The sequence below is a fragment of the Nelumbo nucifera genome, chromosome 8 (genome assembly GCF_055504915.1).
Source record: "Nelumbo nucifera cultivar China Antique chromosome 8, China Antique-T2T, whole genome shotgun sequence".
NCBI classification, from domain to species: Eukaryota; Viridiplantae; Streptophyta; class Magnoliopsida; order Proteales; family Nelumbonaceae; genus Nelumbo; species Nelumbo nucifera.
Window position 1 is genome coordinate 47,943,323 of NC_142656.1, and position 23,119 is coordinate 47,966,441.

Sequence of the window (23,119 nt, forward strand, 5' to 3'; positions counted from 1 at the left end):
CTAAACAAAATGGTTCATGCAGACTGATTATATCTATGATGATTGCATTGATTGAATAACAAGTTGTGTGCATTTTGAATGTGATGTATCACAAAAATTTTTCTTCAAGTGGAAATAATAGTATTACATTTTAGTAGTTATATGATATTATGATGTTATATTTACCTTGAAGCACGACCTCTCTATTATGTTTTTTTTTTATTTTTTTATTATTTTAGATTCCTTCTATTGTTTTAACAAGTTTATTTTGCATGTATTAGTCCATTGTTTTGTAAAGCATATTTTGTATTAAATATTAACTAGTGTAATTATTTAGATCTAATTAATGTATATATGCTTCTTTCATAATTTGTGCTTAAGGTACTTGGCTCCTCCCCTACCTCTAACCCTCTAACATCTTTGTCCTTGCCCACTAAAATCCAAAACCTAAAAAGTCCAAAAGGCAAAAGCTATCCTAAAAAATTAAAAAATAGTTCATATAGAACTAACAAAAAATTAAAAAATTAAAAAAAAAAACATGATAGATCAACCCTTTGAAGTCTTAATCAAGTGAGACAAAGTATTTTGCTTTTCTATTATTAAAATTTGAAAAAGCGATCAATTGACCCTCTAAAATTTCAATCCATCAATAATTTTCTGTTATACATTTGAAAGTGGGACCCATATTATTGATGTTTTATCAATTAATTTATTTGAACATTTAAAATATTTTAATTAAAGTGGCTAGTCTTTGATTCAATTACCCAATTAAACTAATCAAAGATTAAAAGAAAATTTTAAATAGTTAATTTTTATTGAATAAAAAACTAACAATTCCATATGGTTTTTTCAACTTAATGAGATGTCCATATAGTGACTCTCTCTTCATGGAATGTCCTTTATATTTAAATTTGTATATTGTACTTACATCAATTAAGACTACAAGTACATCTATATAGAAATGGAATTTTTTTAGTGTGGTTTATTCTGTTATTATTTTATCTTAAAAATTGATAGTATGGTTGTGATAAATGTATTCTTTACCAAGCACACATTTGCTTGTTATGTACTCACATAAGTCATTAAGGTTGATGAAATTGTAGTTTAACTTAGTAGAGTTGATTAGAACTTTTGCTTCAATGAGTGTGGTTAAGTCAATGATGTAGAGGTCATTATGTTTGTAGATATTCTTGTATAATGGATTGATGCTTTTTAATTATCTAGTGATGATTAAATATGTTTTGTTTTAGAGCAATGTATTGGCAAATTTTTCTACTATTGAGTTAAATAATATGGCTTGGATTTGTATACCTTGCAATGGAAAAATTAATTATTAATATCATTTTTATTTATTGGAAAAATATACAAGATGTGTATGGATACTTATTCATTAAGTAGTATAGCTTTGAATTTCTTTTTAGCTTCTCTATGATTGTTGTAACTAATAATTATCCCTTTATATAAGATAAATGCCTTTATAGTCCAACTTGTATCAAAGTGAGTTGAAGACATATTCTAGTTCTTTGTCCATTCTATATAGACTTGTTCATGGGTCAAGTAGCCCGATGGGCTAGGTTGGGTCCAACCCGTTGTAAGTCAAGCTTGGACATGAATTTATCCTATGGGCTTGGGCCCAAAACACTAGGCCCAACTTTTTTTAGGCTAGACTTAAACTTTCTCAAAAAAGCTCTACCCGAGCCTAAGCCCAACTCAAAAAATATTATATAAACAAAAATATATTTTATATAATGTAAATATATACATATTTTTCTCTTTGTCCCTTTGCTCTTTGCTCACGGATATTTCATTATTTTTGGGTTTTGAGGTCTTTAATATAAATCTAATAGTTTTTTATTGAATAAAAAAGAAAAAAATCTTTTTTTTTTCAAATTTTTGGTCGGTCTCGGGCTCAAAACCTAGGCCCAATGGTTAGGCTGAGCTCAGGCTGAGCCTGAAGCCATTAATAAAAAGACAAAACCCGACCCAACCTGGCCCATGAATAGGTCTAATTCTATACAAACATTTGAAATGTGTTAATTCATGGTGGTGGGTAACCAATTGGGAATAAATTTTAAAACTTAAAAGAGTTTTATGTGATAACGTATAAGTAGCATTGCCTTGTGATGTCACTAGTTTTGTTGTCTAAAAAACATGAATGTAACTTATAGATTGATGAAGGTTCAGATGATATTTACGATTAGAACTTCTTTGTATACTATATACTTTTTGAAAGTTCCTTTCTTCTTACTTGGCTATTCAGGTTAGATGAGTAGTTCTTTTTTTTTTTCTTTTTTTTTTTTTTTTGCTGAAGAAGATATTACTTTTAATAAAATATTGTATAATTAATTGTTCATGTGAAAAGATGTATTCTGATAGATAAATGCTTACCTGTGGGATTATTTATTTATTGTCATCGCAAAGCTCAGTTGAATTGGAAATTGCTTACACTTGTACACTTGAGTTTTACAAAATTGATTAAGTATACCCCTACTGTTTGCATATTCCTTATGGGTACCCTTAAGTTTTCTAACAATTGACTAACTGTACCCTTACAGTTATAACACCATCATATTCTGCCAAATCGTGATTGCATGTGACTGTTTTAACTTTTTAAAACATCCCACCATAACGGAGATGATGGAAAAGAGTCATTATTGCTCTATCTCTTAATTATTTGGCATCTCTCTCTCTCTCTCTCTCTCTCCATGACCTTCTCTCTCTTTCACCTCCATGACCCTCTCTCCATTGCTCACGGTTCTCCCGATCTCCTCCTCTGGAAGAATGCCTTAACACACCACTGTTGTATCTCCATCCTGGATGCTCACCTAGAAAAATGGTGAAACCTCTCACTTTTGTGTGTGTGTGTATACAAGTTCAAATAATTGAAAATGTATGATAGAATTCTTTTATTTTGGATATATACTTATATGGTAAGGGGATTTGTGCAAGTGTTCAAAATACAAGGAACCCATTGATTCCATATTCCTCTATCGAATCGGAATCCTGTCTCCAAATTCCTCATTGATCAACAACCAACACAATGGTTTTAACTTTTATAGCTTGTACTTCGGACCCATCAGGCCCAAATAGCAGCTAGGACCAACATTGGGTAATGGCCACTGAATACCCACCACTTTAAAGGGAAAAAAAGGAAAGAAAAGGAAACCAAGACAGGGAAAAGAAAATACCAAAAATTAGGAAGAAGCCTATCGGCATGAAGGCTACCGAATTGAGTGAAGACTGAAGAGTGAAAGACTTTCCATTCCTCTTAAGAGAGATGGGAGGCAGCATAAGCATCAGCAAATCAGACGAGGTTACCTTCAGTGGGTGAAACCGGTTTCGCCAGGTGGGACCCACGGGAGTGGGGCCCTGAGAGCTGACATCAGGGCTGAGGCCACCCAGTGCCGATGGCGATGTTGGTAGCAAAATTGTTAAGGGGCTTTTACTGTTCAATCCACCCCAACAAATCTTAGCTCTGGAATTGATGTCAATATATGGGCGGGCAAGGATTTTAAAACTGAATCGGACAACCAACTGTTCAGGGGTTCAGTTCCCAGGTTGAACAGTCTGACCATTTGAACCAAATGGACGACCTGTTCTGACAAAAGAAATAAAACATTTTAAAAAATAAAAAACAGCCAAAAAAACATTGAACAATTCAAACGGTTCGACCGCCCAGGTCAATGGTTTGCTAACCAAACCAATGGTTTTTTGCCAAAAAGATAGTTATGGGGTAAAACGGAATCGATCAGACCAATTCCCAGTTTTTTTGGTCCGGCCATCTAGTCCAATCCAGTTTTGAAAACCATGTGGGCAGGTATTGGTGTTATAGGTGGAATTGTTTGAAATTTTGAATTGTTGTAGGTCTGCAGAGGAATTCAGAATTCTGAGGTGGAGTGTAGTCTACTTATCCCAATTCTTTAACTGGGAGGGTGATGGGGACACTTTCTCCATGTGCATTGTACTGAGACTCCACCTCCAAGGCCAAGTGGTGAGGAAACATGGAGGCAACATGACCGTCTTTGCCTAGAAGCAAGAGGATCATATCGAATCTTGGGTAGTCAATTGAGAAGGATGCCGCCACAGTCATATCTCAAACGAGTTGCCTGATGTGGAACTCGTAGGATAGGTGTGGTCTCCAAAAGTATTTGCTTGAAACGGAAGCTTGTAAAAGGCATGGTATGTATTTGAATATTTGAAGAACAATGAAGGTAAAATAGACACTTCAATATTTTCCATCAATGTTTAATGTTTAGTGGTGATATCAATTGTCAGAAAACTCCGGGGTACTTTATAACAATATGTAAATAGTAAGGGTTCAATTAGTCCATTTCCCAATATCCAAAGGTAGTTTAAGAGATTTACCCGATAATATATATTGATTATTTGATTTTAATATATAAAACTTATGTAATATAGTTGTGTATATTATACTATATAAATTTATATAGTATATTCAATATTTGATATTTATTTGTTATATACAAGTTAAAAAAAGTAATTACTTTTTTCCTTATTTTTTAAAAATGAAGAGAAATCGGCTAATTTTGAATACGATCCTATTTCCATACGATTTGAGTCCAATTTGTGATCTTCAAGTCCACTTGGATTTTGGGTCAAATTTAGATTTCCCCTTTTATTAACCGATTCAAAGTTCGACCCATTTTATAGTCGTAGGTGTAATGGGCAAGGGAAATAAATGATCATGTGTTGGGCCTATCATAGCATCTGAGCTTTTGGATAAGTCACAAATTAAAGGGAAAGGGATGTGGTTTGGAGAGAGAGAGAGAGAGAGAGAGAGAGGTAGGTTAAGGCTGTACTTGTTTTCCGTGTCGACGTAAAATAAGTGAACTATTGTATCTTTGAAAAGTGTGATTATTGATGTTTACCACATCAAAAACAGACAAAACTGCTTTTAAATTAGAAAATAACTATAAAGAGAATAACTCAAAATTTTGCAAGACATTCTACCAAGTAAGCCGGAATTTCTTCTCTCAACCCCCCCACCCACCCAAAAAAAACAAATAAAAGAAAAAGGAAAAAAATAAAAAAATAAAAACACTTGTTGATTGTATATATTTAGCGTTACATGGACTTCTTGCGAGCAAAGCGCTGCAGAGACTTTGGGAGCTCAGCTTCCTCACTTATTCTCTGCTTCTTTGATGGTTGCTGTTCTACCTTCATTGCCTGTTCCAAGAAAGGCCTCTTGGCTCTTACAATACCCTCCTGCTTCTTCTTCTCCCTTTTACTTGGTTTGTTTCTGCCCTTCGTTTTCTTCTTCATGGGAAGGCTCTTAACAGCAGCAATCATCTCCGCTTCTTTCTCCTGCGATGTTGGCTTTTCTTTCTTCCTCGATGGTCTCACAGTACCTATCTTTGAGGGGTTCAGCATGATTGCTTCAGGTGGAAGCTTATCAAGAAGAGAGTGCACCTCCTTCTCTCCACGCTGTTTAGGTGTTTCATATGGATTTGCCACCCAAGAATCAAAGTTTGGCTCCCCAGATCCTGGGACAAGAATAGAAGATACACCCATGGAGTGCCCAAGACCCAAAATATCCTCATAAGGTCGGAACAACACATCCCCAACCTGATAACATTTCACCATTGAGTGGTTCATGTATTGTCCATAATCCTGAGCTCCAGAGTTATCTTTCCATATCTGAACAAAGGAACCATTTCCAATAGCAAGCAGTCCTTTCTGACTAAAATTCATGGTCTTTGCATGGCCGGGATAGGTGTGAAGAACCTCAAATTTCCTCAAATCCCACAGCTTGATCTTCCTCTCCATGCCTGCCGTAGCCATAAGATTACCTCCAGGGTGGAATGCAATTGCTGAGATGGGACCATGATGACAGAGCATCTTGACAAGGGGAGCAGAACTGGTGGGCTTCCACATGGTTACCTTGCCACCAGAATGACCCAGACCCGTCACTGCATTGAAGGGATTAACCTGCAATACATGGCAACGACCAAGACCAGTCCTATAATTGCCCACCATCTGCCCTGTAGTAACATCCTGATAATGAAGCTGCCCAAATTTGTTTATAGATGCCAAAAGGAAATGGTTTTTCAGAAATTGGAGCTTTACTACTGCACCATGTTCCTGAAAGACATTTGGAATGTTAGGTCCTAATCATACATTTGCAGCAACAATTGAGACATTGAGGGAAAAAATAATCCTTCGAGAACTACCATGGCTCGTTTACATATGTCAGATAACCCCAAAATCCTAGGAAAGATAAAACATATTCAGCCAATCCTCACAACCCATGAAACAGTGATTAACCATTACTAGCATAAAATGAGAAATAGTACTACGATTGCTTAATTGTTTGATGGCCCACTTTCTTTTCAAAGGATGACTAAGGTATACGGGTATGCCATGTATACTGTATGTGCCAGGAAGATCAACTACATTTACCACATGGATGCAACACAACAAAGAAAAGAAAAGAAAAGATCTGCTTGTCTGACAACTAACCCATTTAACTAGATTTTTTTTGGTACATAACCCATTTAACTAGATTATGGAGAGACTTTGGGACACAAGACTAAATGAACCTCTACGGTGCCCAAAAGGACTCAACGCAATTTATTTGGCGGCAGAATGCTAACCTTAAGACAGTGCAATTCTATACCATTTCTGTCATATATATATGGATACCTGTCAAAGAAAAGAGTACCAGTTAAAACATATAGATAGTGATAGCCATTGCCCTGATTTACAAAGTGATAAACAATGCCATCAATAATGAAGGTAATGAAATATGCTCTACTGTTTGCTTAGTACATGAAGTAAGTATATATAACAGATTAAATTGGAACAACTTTCCCACTCTCTAGCTGTAAAACAAGCCAATCACATATTCACCAAAAGCTTATCTTCGTCTCATCTAAATTCGTAACCAGTTGAAAATATGTAATCATTACTAACCAACTTGGATAAAAATGAGATCTTCAGAGAATAAAAAAAAGGTATCACGGAACCAAGAGGAAAAGTGCCATTCTGCAGTTGATGTGAGATTGATTAACCTGTATGACCTTTCCTGCTAGAGAGTTAAAAAGGGTTTTCCAAATTGTTCTACCACGAAACATCCCTAGTGGTGTTGCACTGAGGCAAGTATCAAAATGGATAAAGGAAAAAAAGGAATGTTTTAACATTTGTAGATACTAACAAATGTTTTGTAATGGTTCAGGATCCTTTTTAACATCCCAAAAGATGCATGCTCAAGAAACAGCAACAATGTACCTTCTGTGAAATATATACATAGAACAACAAAGTCAAAATGTGCATTCTTTCATGACTGACTTCTATGAAGATTATGCAAAGCACTAAGATGCTTACAGGAAACTTCCAACTACTTGTAAGAACTTATATTAATCTGAATCAAGATAGCCGCTACCTAATGTTGGTGCATCTTCCCAAGATGCGGATTGCAGAGGACACTGTAACTGTCCATGTCCAATCCATGGCATTGGTTTTTTTCTCCTTGATTGGTAAGAGGTTAAGTAGTTTTATTCATGCTTGAGAATAGAATGAATGAAACAAGATAGAGTAGTAGTACCTGTGACTCAGATTGGTCAAGAAATATAATATAATCAAGGTCCCTTTGGCTCCTCTCCCTTCATTTAACTCCCCATCTTAAGGAAAATGGCTTAATGGATAACAAGATTAAGCCCCCCACAGCAGCTAAGTACAGCTGACTCCCTTGCCAGCTTTTCAGCTACAGAATTGACTGATCTGAGTCATCTGCCAGAATACCCAATTGAAAGATGCATCGAGTCTACCAGCCAAAAGTTTTACTTCCCTGATATTGTGTCTGTATCTCCATGGTCCAAGTGTATTACCAATCCATGGCAATGTTTATGGACCTGTTTTCAGTTTGGAACAAGATTCATAAGTTTTCAACAAGGCCATACACTATACCTTGAGTTCCAGAATGGATTATAGTGAACAATACCAATCACATTGTTTAAACACTTCTTCAAAAATCTGGGTCAGATCCCTCACATGTTAAGTAAAAACCCTGCTGAATGGAGGCCAAATATGTATTGATATTCTGTTGACATGCATATAGCTTCTTGAGTGTTACATATGAAAGATAATGCTTAGCCATATAATGTAAAACATTTGTCCACTATTAGCAATAGGACATCTTACTTTTTCTGGGCCACTGCAAAAAATAGCTCATTGTGCAAGAACACAACATCACGTACTGTTTCCCTAACCTGAGTACAAGGACAAGAAACTGTAAGGTTCTTTGTCGAAGTTGTTTGATAAAATCTATGCTGCCAGAAAAACATGATACTGGAAGAGCTTTGACCAATCAAAACCACCATGAATTTCTCATTGATTACCACTTTTATGATGATACCAGTTGATTGGTTACAAGTTTTTCCAGATCATGTCTTTCCAATATCATAGCCGAAGGCAAATTAAAAGAATAACAAGCCCTCAAAGAATAAGAAAATTTCCATTTTTGCTCAATTTATTTTATCTTCACAAATTTATGACGATCTAGATAAGTCTTTTTTGAGGACACACTGATCTTCTCTCCCCACCAACCAACAGATAAATTTGAAAATAAAGAAAAATTACAAGTGCAATTTATAAGCTTGCAAATATGGAAAAGAAGAAAGGCAGAGATTTACATCATGCTAGTGCATTAAAGAATTTCACATCATGTTACAAACACATAATTTGTAACACCACAATTAAGAAAAAAAGGTTAGGAGAACCGAGAAGCTACCGCACAGTTGGATCTTTGTGGCTGTAGTGAGATCGACCTAGGACCCCTTGTTTTCCCAGAGCCTTGTTTCATGTTTTGTGGCTTTAGGAGCTATAATACACTTTTTTTAGTTGATTGGCTTTCTCTGTTTACTGTTTTTTTGTAGTTTGGCGTGATTGAAATCAATGGAAGATTCTAGAACTGAACACAAGTCGAGGGAGAGGTAAGCATATCTCTGGGAAGAATGGGAGAGGTACCTAGTACCCAAATCACCATAGTTAAGCTTGATGGAACAAATACCTTGAATGGGCCCAATCTGCTCATATGGCCATTGGTGGAAGAGATAAATTAGGGTACATAACTGGTACAACAAAAAAGCCAGAAACTTCAGATTTTTCCCAAAAAAAATTACTTGACGCTAGCCACTTCCAACCCATTACAAGGTTCAAAATATCAATACCTTTTTTTTTTTACTTTTTTTATTTGTTTTTTTCAAAACTGGTTCAGGGGGGCCGGTTTAGGGCTCCACCCCCTGAACCAGTCAGACCCCCGATACACCCACTGTAGGGGCGTATCGGAGAGGTCCGGGAATGATACATATCGGTCGATACGTAGGGGTGTCAACGGTATTCGAAAATCTGATTTCGAATTTGATATTCGACATAATCGAATCGAATTCGAATAATTCGAATGTCTAACCGGTCAAATTCGGATATCCTATTCTTACTGAATAGTTAATCGGATTCGAATTCGGATATGACCTGATTCGATTCGATAAATATCTGAATTCGACCGATTATTTAATTCTTATATATAATATATAAAATATTTTATATATTTATATATAATAATTAAGCTATATAAATAATTTATATATTTATATATTTTATATCAATAAAATATTTATTTTATATATTTATTAATTATCTAAAATAATTAACTAATCGAATTCGAATTGAATCGAATATTCGAATATTTAATCGAATTTGAATTCGGATATTAATTTTCAATATCCACTGGATATTGAATCAAATTTGGATATCGGATTCGGATTCAGATATTGCCTGATCCGATTCGAATTCGATCCGTTTACCCCCCTACCGATAAGTATCAATACTTTGAACCTTGACCCATTAGTCTAGTGACTAGCGTGTACAAGATAATTGCTAAGGTCCTACCATTGAGGATAAAAGCAATACTCCCCTCTCATTAGATAGTTTCAAGGAGCATTTGCTCAAGGAAGACAAATAATTGATCAAATCCTGCTAGCTAATGAATGTGAGAGGAAATAAAGACATCTAGAAAGGAGGGATTTGTGTGCAAATTGGACTTGGAAAAGGCCTACAACATGGTAGACTGGAAATTTCTGTTAGAAGTATTGCAGCAATGGGGGTTTGGGGAGGGATGGTGCAATTGGATGCTTGGTTGTCTACGGTCTTGTCATTTCTCTGTCCTTGTTAATGGTGTGGTGAAAGACATCTTCCCAGCTTGTAGAGGGTTAAGGCAAGGTGATCCCCTCTCACCTTTCCATTTTACTTTAGTGTGGTGTCTTTAGTAGACTCCTCACCAAGGCAGATAGGGAATATGATTTCAGGGGTTGGAGAGTGAGTAGAGGCAATGTTCCAATTAATCATCTCCAATTTGCAAACAATATCATAATATTCTGTGATGGGGGAGATGTTAAGAGGCTGACGAGATTGAAAGATCTGATTAAGAAGTTTTAAAAAGTATCAAATATGAAAATCAACATAGATAAGAGTTGCATAACAGAGATTAATATGGAGGAGAATGTCCAAGATTTGGTAGTGAATTGCTTAGAATATCATATCACCATGTGGCCTTTTACCTATCTAGGGCTACCTCTAGATGCAAACCCTAAGGAAAGCAATTTTTGGAACCCAACTATAGAAAGATGTAAAAAGAGATTGGCCGCTTGGAAGAGAAGTTTCTCTCTTTGGGAGGTAGGAGTACTCTGATAAGATCAACTTTGGCTAACCTACCCAACTACTTCCTCTCCATTTTTAAGATTCCACCAAGGGAAGAAAAGAAAATGGAAAAATTATGGGGGATTTCCTTTTGGAGCCAGGAGAGACTAGGAAAGACCACATAATAAGTTGGGAGATGATCGCTTCCATATGATAGACCCTAGAACCACCATCCCAATTATGAATCGGAACAATCAAGTCTAACTACTTGAGATCTATAATTACCTAAAATAATAACTTAAAAATTTTTGATAATATAACCTTAATAAAGATGACAATAAAATAGTAAACTGTTTATATTGTTGATAAAACAAATGTTTTTAACCAAAATTATCTTATAATACTACCTATGGAATTTACTCTTTTGGACATGAAACCTAACAAATATTACAAGAAAACTAGGAAGCCTTTATAGATTTGTAACTATATAATCAATTTGGGTCTGAATCAGTTAGGAACAGCAAGAACCAGCCCCAACCCAACTATTAATTGGGACAAAACCATAGAACCAGAATCCATATAACCGGTTCACTCAGCTCAATTATATCAGGCAGACCTGACCCATTAACAGCTCTAGCAATCACCCAGAGAATAGTTTGACAGGTTTAAACAAGCTTTGGTTTGATTTGGCTTTATGCAAACACAATCAAATCATACCCTCTTTATGAAGAGGAGAGGTTCCTTATTTATGTAGATGACATCAATTTTACAAGGAATGATTCGACTAAGATTGATGGATTGAAGAAGTTTCTTCATTAGGAATTTGAAATTAAGAATCTTGGGAAGCTCCGATATTTTTTGGGGATTAAGATGGCTAGGCTTAGACATGGACTTTTTATTTTCCAATGTAAGTATGTTATATACTTACTAAAGGAGACTGGTAAGTTGAGTATTAAGCCAACTAATACACCTATTGATCAAAACCATAGGATTATTGATCAAAGTAAAAATGGTTCTAAGGGGAGTTGCTTAAGGATGTTTGGAGTTATCAGAGATTAGTTAGTTGACTGCTTCATTTGTGCATCAACAAACCTGATATTTCATATGCAGGTGTGGTGAACCAATATATGCATGCATGTGGCTACTATTGACAAGATTCTTGCTTATCTGAAAAAGCAACTTGATAATGGCAACATGACAGTGGAAACCCATACAGATGCAAACTGGGCAGATTCCTTCGCTGATGATCAATCTACATCTAACTTTTGTATTTTTATTGGGAGAAATTTGGTATCTTGGAAGAGTAAGAAAGACTGTAGTTGTTCATTCTATTGCAAAGGCTGAGTATAGATCCTTGGCTTAAGGTGTGTTTGAGCTTTTAGATTCAGTCCTTACTTGGAGAGCTTGGGATTGAGTGAGCAGCCTTTGATGTTGTATTGTGACAATCAGGTTGTCATTCATATTGCACATAATCCTTTTCAACATGGTAGGACCAAGCACATTAAGGTTGATCAACACCTCATTAAAGTAAGGGTATCTTTTAGTGAAGTTTGTTTGTCATATGTTAGATGTAGTATGCAGTTGGCTGACATCTTTACTAGAGGAATTGCTAAAAACAAGCTGGGACACGCTGATAAAAAAAAGAAAAAGAAAAGCTAAAACGTGACTTAAGCAAGTTGGGAATGATATATATATATATATTATGTTTTTATATTCTTTAGTATCGATGATTTGTTCTCTTTTGTATTATTGGAGTAGCCAGGGGTATATTGGTCTATGTACATACTTTTAATACTATGTAAGGGGGTTACTGCATATCTTTTAGCACCCGTTTTCTTCTATTCTTCTTTTCTATTGTCTTGCTCTTCTTATCTTAATTTTTTTTTTTGATAAATAACAGAAACTTTTATCAAGAAGAGAAAGAGAATAAGATACAAGAGGAGGGAGGGGTAAAATCTCTTAACCCTCCCTAAAAGTACATTTCAAATTACAACATTGCCCAGAAAAGGTCGACTCTTCCAACCCCTTGTTTGGCCAGTGAATCTGCCAAAGAATTGGCACTCCTCTTGGTCCACTGAAACTTGATTTCCATGTTTTGCGAGAACTGTTTAACTTTCTTTTTCTCATTTGAGTATTTCCACAAACTGAACTCTTCCTTCTGTAGCCAACTAATAACCAGCTTAGAATCACCTTCCACCATCAGTTTTTTGATATTGCTCTCCCGAGCTCTTTTTACCCCTTCCAAGAAAGCCAATATTTCAGCTCTTAGAGAATCCCCCCATCCAATACAACCAGAATACATGGCAATAATCCGACCTTCTTCATCCCTGAAAACTTCTATACATGAAGGGCCTGGATTTCTTTCATTGCTACCATTAAAGTTCAATTTAGTGAACCTCATAGCTGGAGGAGACCAAACTGGGTTAGGGGCAGTTTTTAATGGAGCTGACCATGCCACTCCCTTCCAATTCCTATTATCTCCTGCTAAGTAGTCTTCAAAGGGTTTCATAGTCTTAACACAATGAGCCACCCTAATAGAAATTAAATCAATGATGGCATCCTTGTTTCTTTCTTTTTCATGGAAGGTACTCCGATTCCTTTCCTCCCAAACTGTCCAACAGATAGCTGTCCTTACGCATCTCCACAGAATTTTACCTTTCCTCTCTAACCCCCTAACTGAAGTAGAAATGAACAAGCTTGCACATTTGGAGGAGAGATCCACCTGCAACCAAAAAGAGAGAAAAAACAACACCAGATCTCTGAAACAAAGGAGCAAGAAATCAATAAGTGATGGCAGCTCTCACCATTCTCCTTACACAGGATGCACCAGTGCAGGGATAAACACCAATTAGGCCTTTTTCTTTGAAGTAAATCTCAAGTGTTACACTTTTCTAGGAAGGCTTCCCAACAAAAAACACCAATTCTGGGAGGGATCGGCCTACCCCAAACTTCTGACTGGGAAAGGGTGTCCAAAGACAGGTGGGGTATGAGTCAACTCTTTGAAAAAGGAAGAGAAAGAGAAGACACCCGTAGGAGAAGGGACCCAAATCCTAACTATCCCTCCTAGAGAGATCAATAAACCACCTCTTCCAGGATTTTGAGCAGATCAGAAATAGTGTTCAATTCAAAATCTCTAAGAACCCTTCAATTCAAAATCTCTGAGCAATCACACAGTCCAAAATTTGGGCCCTTTCCTCCACTTTTGGATCACTCAAATTGATGCCAATCACAAACTTTTGTCAAAATTAACTTTGAGGTTAGTCATTTGTTCAAACACAATTTATTACTAGCTTTAAATTACTAACCCACCTAACCTCATCCCCGCACAAAAAAGAATTGTATCATCCACAAATTGTAAATGGATTATTGGGACCCTATTCCTCCCTATTCTCCAACCTTTCACCAAGCTCCTAGAATTTGCCCTCTCAATAAGCCTCCCCAAGACTCAGTGTTTTAAAAGCGCAAGGCACAAGAGCCATTTTGCTCCTGAGGCACAAGGCGAGGCACGCGCCTTTTTTAGGCAAGGCACACAAGTTAAAAAAAAAAAGCTAAAAATTCAAAAAAAAATAAAAAAATTATAAAACATAAGCTTTAAAAAACCTATTATCTAAAATTAAAATACATAAACATAATATGTAAAGCATATTCAAATGAGAATTTAAAAATAAAATCAAACATATAAAACATTTTCAAGCATATAAAACCCACAATCTCTTTTTTTCTCAATTGCATCAAGTAGCTAATGTGGCATATTACATTCCTAATTCTATGAGCCGCCTTTGTGCCACACCCCTAAAGACAAGCCCAAACAAGTCCATGTTAGGGTCTTAAATTCTTAGTTTTCACACAAAAAATAATGATTTTATAGTCTTAATTGCTTTTAAGAAAATATATTATTAGGATGAATGAATGAACAACATTACCAAATAGGGAGTTCTCGAAGCTCTGCCCAGCCGCCAGACTCAAAAAAAGGAAAAAGCGGCAAATTTTCAAAAGGCGCACGCCTGGGCTAAGGCACAAGGCGCACTAGGCGTGCGCCTTTTGAATGGGTTGTGCCTAGGACCTGGGCTAGGCGCCTACCCTAAAATGCGCCTTGCTTGTGCGCCTAGGCCAAGACTTCAACAGCCAAGGTAAATAGGAAAGGAGAAAGGGGGTCCCCTTGCTTGATACATCTAGTAGCCGAGAAGTGGTCTACCACCTTAACATTCACCAAAGTGGAATAATGGCAATTTGAAGTGGTCCACAAAAGCCCCTTCAATCTCACTCTGATGAGTTAAGGTTATACCATCAACCACAAGCTTAGAGATGAAATTCTTCTTCCTCCTACCATTAGCTATAGCATGAAAAATTTTTGTATTCTTGTCTCATTCCTTCACCCACTTATGTCTAGACTTTTGCCTCCAACTGATTTCTTCTTTGAATAAGATATCCTCCAAGTTTTTCCCCAGCTCCCACCTTAACTATTTATCCCTTCCCTAAAAGAACCCAATTCTTCCTTTGCATCTAATTCCTCAATCTAGTTAATCATCTGATGTTTTCTTTCTTCTAACCTCCCAAAATGAAGAATATTCCATTCCTTGATTTTAATTTTCAACTCTTTTAACTTCCAATGGAATTTCATACCTTCCCAATTAACCCTTGGGTTACTTCCTAACCACTTCTTAAAGTCTAAGTGGTACAGCCACATATTCTCAAATTTGAAAGGGGTAGGTCCTCTATTTCCAAACTCAAACTTACTTATCAATATTGGCCAATGATTAGAGGTGACTCTAGGTAATGTCCTTGACACCAAATCTCCCCAATGTTCTTCCCAATAAGCAGTTAAAAGAAATCTATCTAGTTTTGAACAACTTGGTTCAACTTGGAGATTAGACTAGGTGAAACTATAATGTAACAGATTCAGTTCCTTGTGCACAAAAGTATTGATAAACTCATTGAATTTTCCCATACTTGTGGTATTTCTCTACCGCACATTATTACACTCCTCAGTGAATCTAATTACATGTCCCCTCCTATACACCAAGGACCTTCCCACTGCCCTCTAATATCTCCCACTTCTTCCCACAACTCATTCCTCTGCTTGTGGCCATTAGGGCCATAAACATTAGTTAGGACCCATTCAAACACATCAGCCACCCATTTGAATTTGACAAAAACTGAAATCATCCAACTAATTCTTCGACTCCCTCTACAACCTCATCCTTCTACAATGTTACCATCCCTCCTAAGGATCCCCAAGAGGGGCTCATTGCCCATCCATAGTTGTCAAGGTGTCGCCTAGGCGACTAGGCGCTCGCCCAAACGCCTTGACTTTTAGCAACTAGGCGTCCACCTAGGCAACAAAAATGACAAGGTGGTGCCTTTTATAATAGCATTTGTATTGTTGTATGTTATTAATGTATGTGTTAATACATTTTATTATATGTTATACATCGATTATCCTTTGTTTTAATGTTTTACTATTGAAATTTAAAAGATCAAAGGGTTTTGAGAAAAGAAAAAGAAAGAGAGAAAGAATAGAATAATAAAGTTCTTTTTTTCTATTCTCTCTCTAATTAAATAAAACAGAAACTACACCCTTGTTTTTTTTTCTATCTTACTTTCCATCTTGAATGTTTATCATATAAAGTTAATAACCTTCTTTATCTGCTAATTAATATGAATTTGCTCTATTAAATACTTATTATAGTAGTGTTATTTTTGAACATAATGAAATTAATATATGTAAAAGATCTTTATCTTTTACATGTGATGATTTGCCACATTTTTAGAGGAAATTTAATGTTCTTAATAAAGAGAATTGCTATTTTTTCAATTAACATACATGCTGAATGGTATATAAAACTAGGAAACTAGCCAAAAGTCAGTTTTTATATTATAAAATTTTTATCGCCTAGGCACCTAGGCGACTAGGCAAGTCCTAAGAAAAGAAAACCCAGATATACTACTAATTTAGGAGTCTAAGCTCAGGACCTTTGACAATGGGTGGGCAGCTAGGCGACTAGGCACCCCAGTGTCACCCAGAATCGCCTAGATGCCTTGAAAACTATGTGCCCAGCTAAGACCATTTGCTCTCCACACACTTCTATCTCACCCATTGTCAAAGGTCATGATCTTAAACTCCTAAATTAGTAGTATATCCGGGTTTTCTTTTCTTAGGACCCCCTTTATTAAATCTCTCTTTCTTACATATATCAAGCCTCTCACTATCTTCATTTCTCCAACTTAACATGCCCCCTACCCCCTGATCCTTCTACTACTACCTTCCTCCTTTCCTTCCCCTACCCTTTCTTTCACTGAATTCTTTGTCCCCCTCCAGATCCAACTTCAACCTCTCGGCTTCACTTAACTTACTTTTTCTCATCTTCCCTTCCTCTTTTTATTCTTCAAGTACGCTTTTAGGTCATTTGGGTTTTTTTTATTTTACAGCCTAACTTTACTACAAATTCAGCCAATGATTCTTCTTTTCCTTCTTTTTCAAACTTCTCTTTTTCCTCTTCTCTAGGCCCTTCACTCATCTTTCCAGACTCCACCCCATCTCCAGCTACTTTATTCCCACTTTCCTTCCTCCCATTTTCCTTCTCCTTCTCTAATTCAGCTCTTGTCACCTCATTGATCTCTTCAACTATGAGGTTCCACACTCTCTCCCCTCCCTCCTCTCCCTCCTGTGTCTCAGCTACACCACCTTCTCTATCGACTTCCAGCCCATGGGCAAGCGACAGGGAAGGATTAGTACCAAAACCCAAAATCACAAATGTACCTGGATCTGAGTTTGAGAGAGGCTCAACTGGCTAGGTTTCACAATTCATTTCCAGAATAGAGTTTTGCAAGTAGCTTCCTAAAATCAATTTACACTCAAAATTACTTCCATTGCTCTGTCGTTCATCCCCGCCTGTAGTGTCCTTCTGTGAAGTTTGGTGATCAACCGCTAACTTCGCACAGGTACCCTGCCCATTGCTCAAATTCTGACTTGATAATCCTCTACCCAATGTTCAGTTTTCCCCCTTATCATCCAAGATGCACTCAGCTTCATTTAACATTCCACACTCAGCAGAAAATCTTAGAACAGAGGTAACATCTTCATGTTCCTCAGAGGATAGAATGGATGTACTAAACGTGTCTTCCACCTCCTCTTTTTCCTCTGTATCCTCCCCCAAGCTATCGCTCTGTCTCCAACCCTGGTTCAAAGTGGTCCTCTGAGGAATTGCAGTTTACCCATCCATTGTCCTCTCTAAAATCTCCTCTCTCCTAACCGTAGAATATCTTGGATTTGGGCAATCTTCTCCCATTGGACCCATTCTACCCTGGTCCCTTCTTTGGATTTAGCGACTAGACATCTAGAACCCACTGGAAAATTTGCTTCAAAGATTTTTGTTTACCTAGGCTTTTTCGATCTCCACACCATTGCAGTTCTTATGGAGAAGATGATAGATTGCCACTATTGTTTCCCATCACACCCAATGAGGCCCAACTTCTTCATCTAATATTTTTTTTTCCTTGTTCTTGTTTTCTATCATTGATTTGTAAAATCCTAGTGTTAGAACACTCGTGGGAGAGGGTACCAAAAATTCGAATTACAATAGGGGCTTCACCAAGGCTCAACATTTGGTCCTTGTTTGTTTGTGCTACTCGTAGAAGAATTGACTAAGCATATGCAAGATCAGATCTCTTAGGAATTCAGGCCATGGGTGAGGCTGTCTCACTCCCTAGGTGCTTCTTTGAACTCTTCTAATTCAATTGGGTGCCTAGGAGTGCTAATATGTTGGCAGATTCTTTGGCTAGAGGTGGGGTTGGAGAGAAGTTTCAGAATGGGGGTGCCCAGGGTCAGGCTGTAATTTGTAAAAGCTGTATGTTGTCTCTTCTGTTTTCTGTTTCAGAATGGAAATGCCCACGCCACCTGTCTTTTTGGGCAGTACGGTGGCTTCTTTCAATGAAATATTTTCTGTTTCATCAAAAATTGAAAAAAAAAATGCTGATGCTATAGAATACATCTAGAAGACCAGTATATACCAGTATGCTAGGCATGTGCATAAATGTATCTATATCTGGATATCATAGGCGAAAGGTATCAACCATAGTTACCATAAGCATTATATAACTCTTTTGGGCAAACTACTATCGATGGTGAATCTCTGTATTGTTTTCCATATTGCATGATTTTATGTCAGATCAACCACTGTGTTCCCACAGCTCTTTCCAAATTGGAAGGGGTTCAGGAGCTGTACACTTTTACCTATATTACCAAGGTATTTACTCAACTTTACAGGAAGAGATCAAACCTGGAATTCTTTTATTAGGGCCATGTTTTTCATGTCCATGATTGCCAGATGACCTTTCCGTCCTGCAACAGCCATGTAGCGGCCACTCAAAGTATAGTCCAGTGTGTATGGACCAAGTTCTGCACATCATAAACCCCCAAAAAAAAGTGATGTATATAAATTCAAATTTTTAATACAATTTTAAATGGGAGAGAATAACTAAATAGATTTAGAATATCAAAAACCTTATTAAATAATAGCAACTTCATAGTTAAAAATAAATTATTCTTATTTATCAAAAAAAATAAATCATTCTCCTTATATACAAAAGAAACAGAAAACTCAAAGGCTGTGTTTGGATTGGGCAGAAATGGAAAATGTGGAAAGGAAAAAACATTGCTAAGTTTAGTATTTTCCACATTCCACCTTTGGCTTTGAGTGGAATGGAAACTGAAATTAGCAGATTTCAATGTTATTTTCCTCCACTTTAGCAGATTCTGGAATGCATAGTGAAGGTGTTAATAACTCCATATTACCAACCTGCAATTCCACTTCAATCCAATCCACAATCCAAATACAGCCTCAAAGTATATGAGACCTCCAATATTCAGGGAAGGTAAAAAAAACAGATGACAACGATAATGAATAAAACACAATAGTTTTTTGGTATTGAATAACACGCCTTGTGCCCCCCATAGGGGCTGAAATTCATTTTTTCACAAACACAGTACAGCACTTTTCAGCAACAATCTAATAACTCTTCTCCAAAGATGGTGGGAGTCAATAACAGGGCTCGAAACCACATCTCTTCTGGGAAATAAAGGAGACGTGAAAGATTTTGTTCAGTATTAGGAAATACTATCTTGGACTGGATATTGGTGCTATCAGAATTTGACAATTTTCAGAGGGAATCATTTGGATCAGATTTTGGTCTACTTGGGAGTTGTCAGGGGGCTCATCATGATTTTTTTTCCTTTGACATTGCTTTTGTGTATTCTCATTACAACACAGAGCAAAAAATAACAAAATAGTAAAGAATAAGCACTTGAAAGTCAAGAATCGGGGTAGGTTAAAAACTTAAACACAAAGGGTTAAAAAGATCAATAAAATTCAGACTCAGGTGTAAGTCATTAAGGAATTGTGCATAATCTACACTAGCAGAACTTACCCTGCTTTTCTATTCAATAGGGGTGCAACCTGGGTGAGCTCAGGTTGGAAATCTTTTGAAATTTGAATGAACCCAACCCAACCCAACCCAAGCATTATACAGTGTATATTCTTTGAATCAGATACCTGACTTGCACCCCTACTATTCAAACATTTTACATGGTATTGATCTTGGTTCACAAAATCTCAAGGTCCAGCCTATGGAGAAATTGGTTAGCAGTGGCTAATACTTCCACCAGGAAGGACAGACATGGGGTTGAATGGATGCCACCAGGGGAGGAGTTTATCAAGCTGAACTTTGATGGAAATAGCCAATGAAATCCAGGACCTTCAGGCATAGGAGAAGAGCTAAGAAACAAAGATAGTAACGTGATATCTTTGTACTCAGATCCTGCGGGTGTGGGAGACTCTTTAAGGGACGAATTACTGGCTGCTGTACAAGGAATCCAGCTTGCAAATCAGCTAGGCATACAGCATCTGATTATTGATGGGGACTCCCAGGTGATAGTGGGTTGGCTGAAGGATCCATACACTGTGATTTGGGGTTTTAGAGATCTTCTCAAAAAGGTTAAATGGTTAACAAGGAATATGACAATCAGAGTTTAGTGGGTAGGCAGATCAGCAAACTCATTGGCTGATTCACATGCAAAACAAGGGGTTTCCCGGGATACTTTATTTTGGGGTTCAGTGTAATTTCTTTTGTACTTATAATTCCGTAATTAGCTTTAAAGGAAGGGTCGCATCTCGTGCCTTTCCACGGGTTGCATGTAATTCCTATTTGCTGGTTTAATAAAATTTCACTCATTTATCAAAAAAAAAAAAAAAATCTAAAGGTCCAGCCTTGAATCATTAAGATTTTCGATGTTGTAAAACAAGCATTCGAAGAGGTCATACGAAGACTTGACTGGTGATTCAGGTTTACAGTGAAGGTTTAGATTGTGGATTTCTCTTTGTTTGTGCAGTTGGGCCTGGTGGATGTGTTCAGTCTTTCCTTTGATTAGGTTTCTTCGTGTTTTTGGTGGGTATTGATGGGTTTGAGATGAGGAGTATTGGACACAGTTTTGTGAGGGTGAAGGGTTTTGCTATCTTCTCTCAAGTGGCTTCTTGTCACCTTTCTTGTAATCTTCTTTTTTCTTTTAATAATATTTGTATTTTACTATCAAAAAAATCACTCACCACACATAGCATAAGCTGTGAAAAGTGAAAACTCATATAAACTCCAATCATTCATCCCTTCAACATTTTTGCACTTTACGAGTAGTTGTAGACACTATGGGGGTAGCCAATCCTACTAGAACTAGGGAAAACAAAAATTACGGACTTACCATTATCACAAGAAAACTCAATAAATCCTAAACCACTTGACTAATGACCTCTTACTAGACAAATCAAACCTTTACACTAGACTCACAGATAGCACATAAAATGGCCAAAATACCTCTACTATCTAAAAAAATAATACATAGAATATCAAATTCCATATGAGACCACTTAGTTTCCACATTAAGAGTACTCTCACCCATAGTTGTCAAGGCAACGCCCATGCAACAAGGTGCCCTTGGAGGCTGGCCTCACCTAATCACCAAGCAGTTTTGTATATTGTGTTATAAAATACTTTTATTCTTAATTTTTTTAGATTATAATTATAAAATACACATTATTAAAATTGATAAAAAAATAAACATAATTAAACTAAAATATTCATTTTGTGTGTTTATATGCTAGTTTCTTTTTATTATTTTCTTATTTGCTAGGGCTTAATCAACACAGACATTGCTAACTGCAGTATTGAACCCTCAAAGACTTCAAAACCTGAACCAATAAGGAAGAACTTAAAATTTTTTCTAATCAACACATTCTTCTTCCACCTTTTCTTTTCTTCCTTTCCTATAATAAAAATGGGAGTTCAGCTCCTATTTTTTTGAATTTTCTTTTCTTTATTTTTTTCTTTGAAGCAGAATAAGTTGATTTTCTATACTTGAACATGAAGTTAATAGTTTTCTTACGAAAATTATGGATAATTATTAAGGAAATATGGCTATGGAACCTAGGGAACTAACCTAGGATATATGTCTTAAAAAAAAAAATAAAAAATCCATTGCGTAGGCACGTGACAAGGTGACAAGGCGCCCCTTGTCACCTAGCCTCAACTTGGTACCTTGAAACTATGCTCTCACCCAGTCAGATATCTATTCCACTAACATCAAAAATAGAGGCAATGAAAGGAAAATATATGAACAAATGTAATAAATTACTTAATGGTCAAGTCATCCTTCATATACAGGAAGCATATATGCCGCACACAGAAAGGAAAATGTTGACATCAACCTGGTAAGACTAGATCAAATGCCTTCCTTGAGCTCAAAATATCTACTTCACGGACAATTGCTTCCTGTTTGATCCTCCATGTCTTCTCTATGCCTTCAGCCTCCAAATAGCCTTCCTCACTTGGCATAAGCCACTGAACATATTCAGAATTAGTTAACTCCAAGATAATTCATATAGTAGAAACATATCAAGATTGAAATAGAAGAATGAAAGAGACATTCTAGTTCTAGCAAAAATAATGAAATTGAGCCAAGGTAAAACGCATTGTATCTTGGCAGCCAGTAAAATTTCCTCTTTCTTGAAAGCCAAACTGCAGTGCTCTTAATTGGTAATATAGATTTTTCATGCTCAACCAAATCACCTAGTGAGTTCAATCAAAACCTCAACCTACTTGTGCTTTTCTTCAAATATCCTAGCATTTCTCTCACACACCAGTCCCCATAAGACTGCTTTGCAAAACAGATTTTGCGTTAGTGCTGAACCATTCATCACCTCTGCTAATCTGCTCTAAACCAATCTTCCACTTCAAGAGGTGCCACCCAATCTTTCCGACTAAAAAAAGAAATGCTGCCACACCCATGAAGCATAGGAGCAATGTAAAAGGAGATGGTAGGTATTTTCCCATTCTTCAGGAAAATGGCACAAACACGAGGGGAAAGAGACCAATTACAGAAAAACTTGGGATATGTTACTGAAGTGATATGTTGCAGTCAGCCAAAAGTGTAATGTTTCCA

The 23,119-nt window shown here is 36.6% G+C and overlaps 1 protein-coding gene across 1 annotated transcript in view; it reads right to left on the reverse strand.

Annotated features, from left to right (window-relative positions):
• Positions 1-5,013: 5,013 nt before the first annotated feature.
• The window catches only part of LOC148789980 (putative U3 small nucleolar RNA-associated protein 7), a 33,544-nt gene continuing 15,438 nt past the window's right edge, over positions 5,014-23,119 (reverse strand). The window contains exons 5-9 of the mRNA XM_088893722.1: positions 22,386-22,518; positions 18,912-19,030; positions 8,140-8,207; positions 6,594-6,642; positions 5,014-6,081 (exon numbers count right to left, since the gene is read on the reverse strand). Of these exons, the coding sequence (XP_088749848.1) occupies positions 5,065-6,081; positions 6,594-6,642; positions 8,140-8,207; positions 18,912-19,030; positions 22,386-22,518 (1,386 nt within the window). The 3' untranslated portion in view covers positions 5,014-5,064. The remainder of the gene's footprint in view (positions 6,082-6,593; positions 6,643-8,139; positions 8,208-18,911; positions 19,031-22,385; positions 22,519-23,119) is intronic.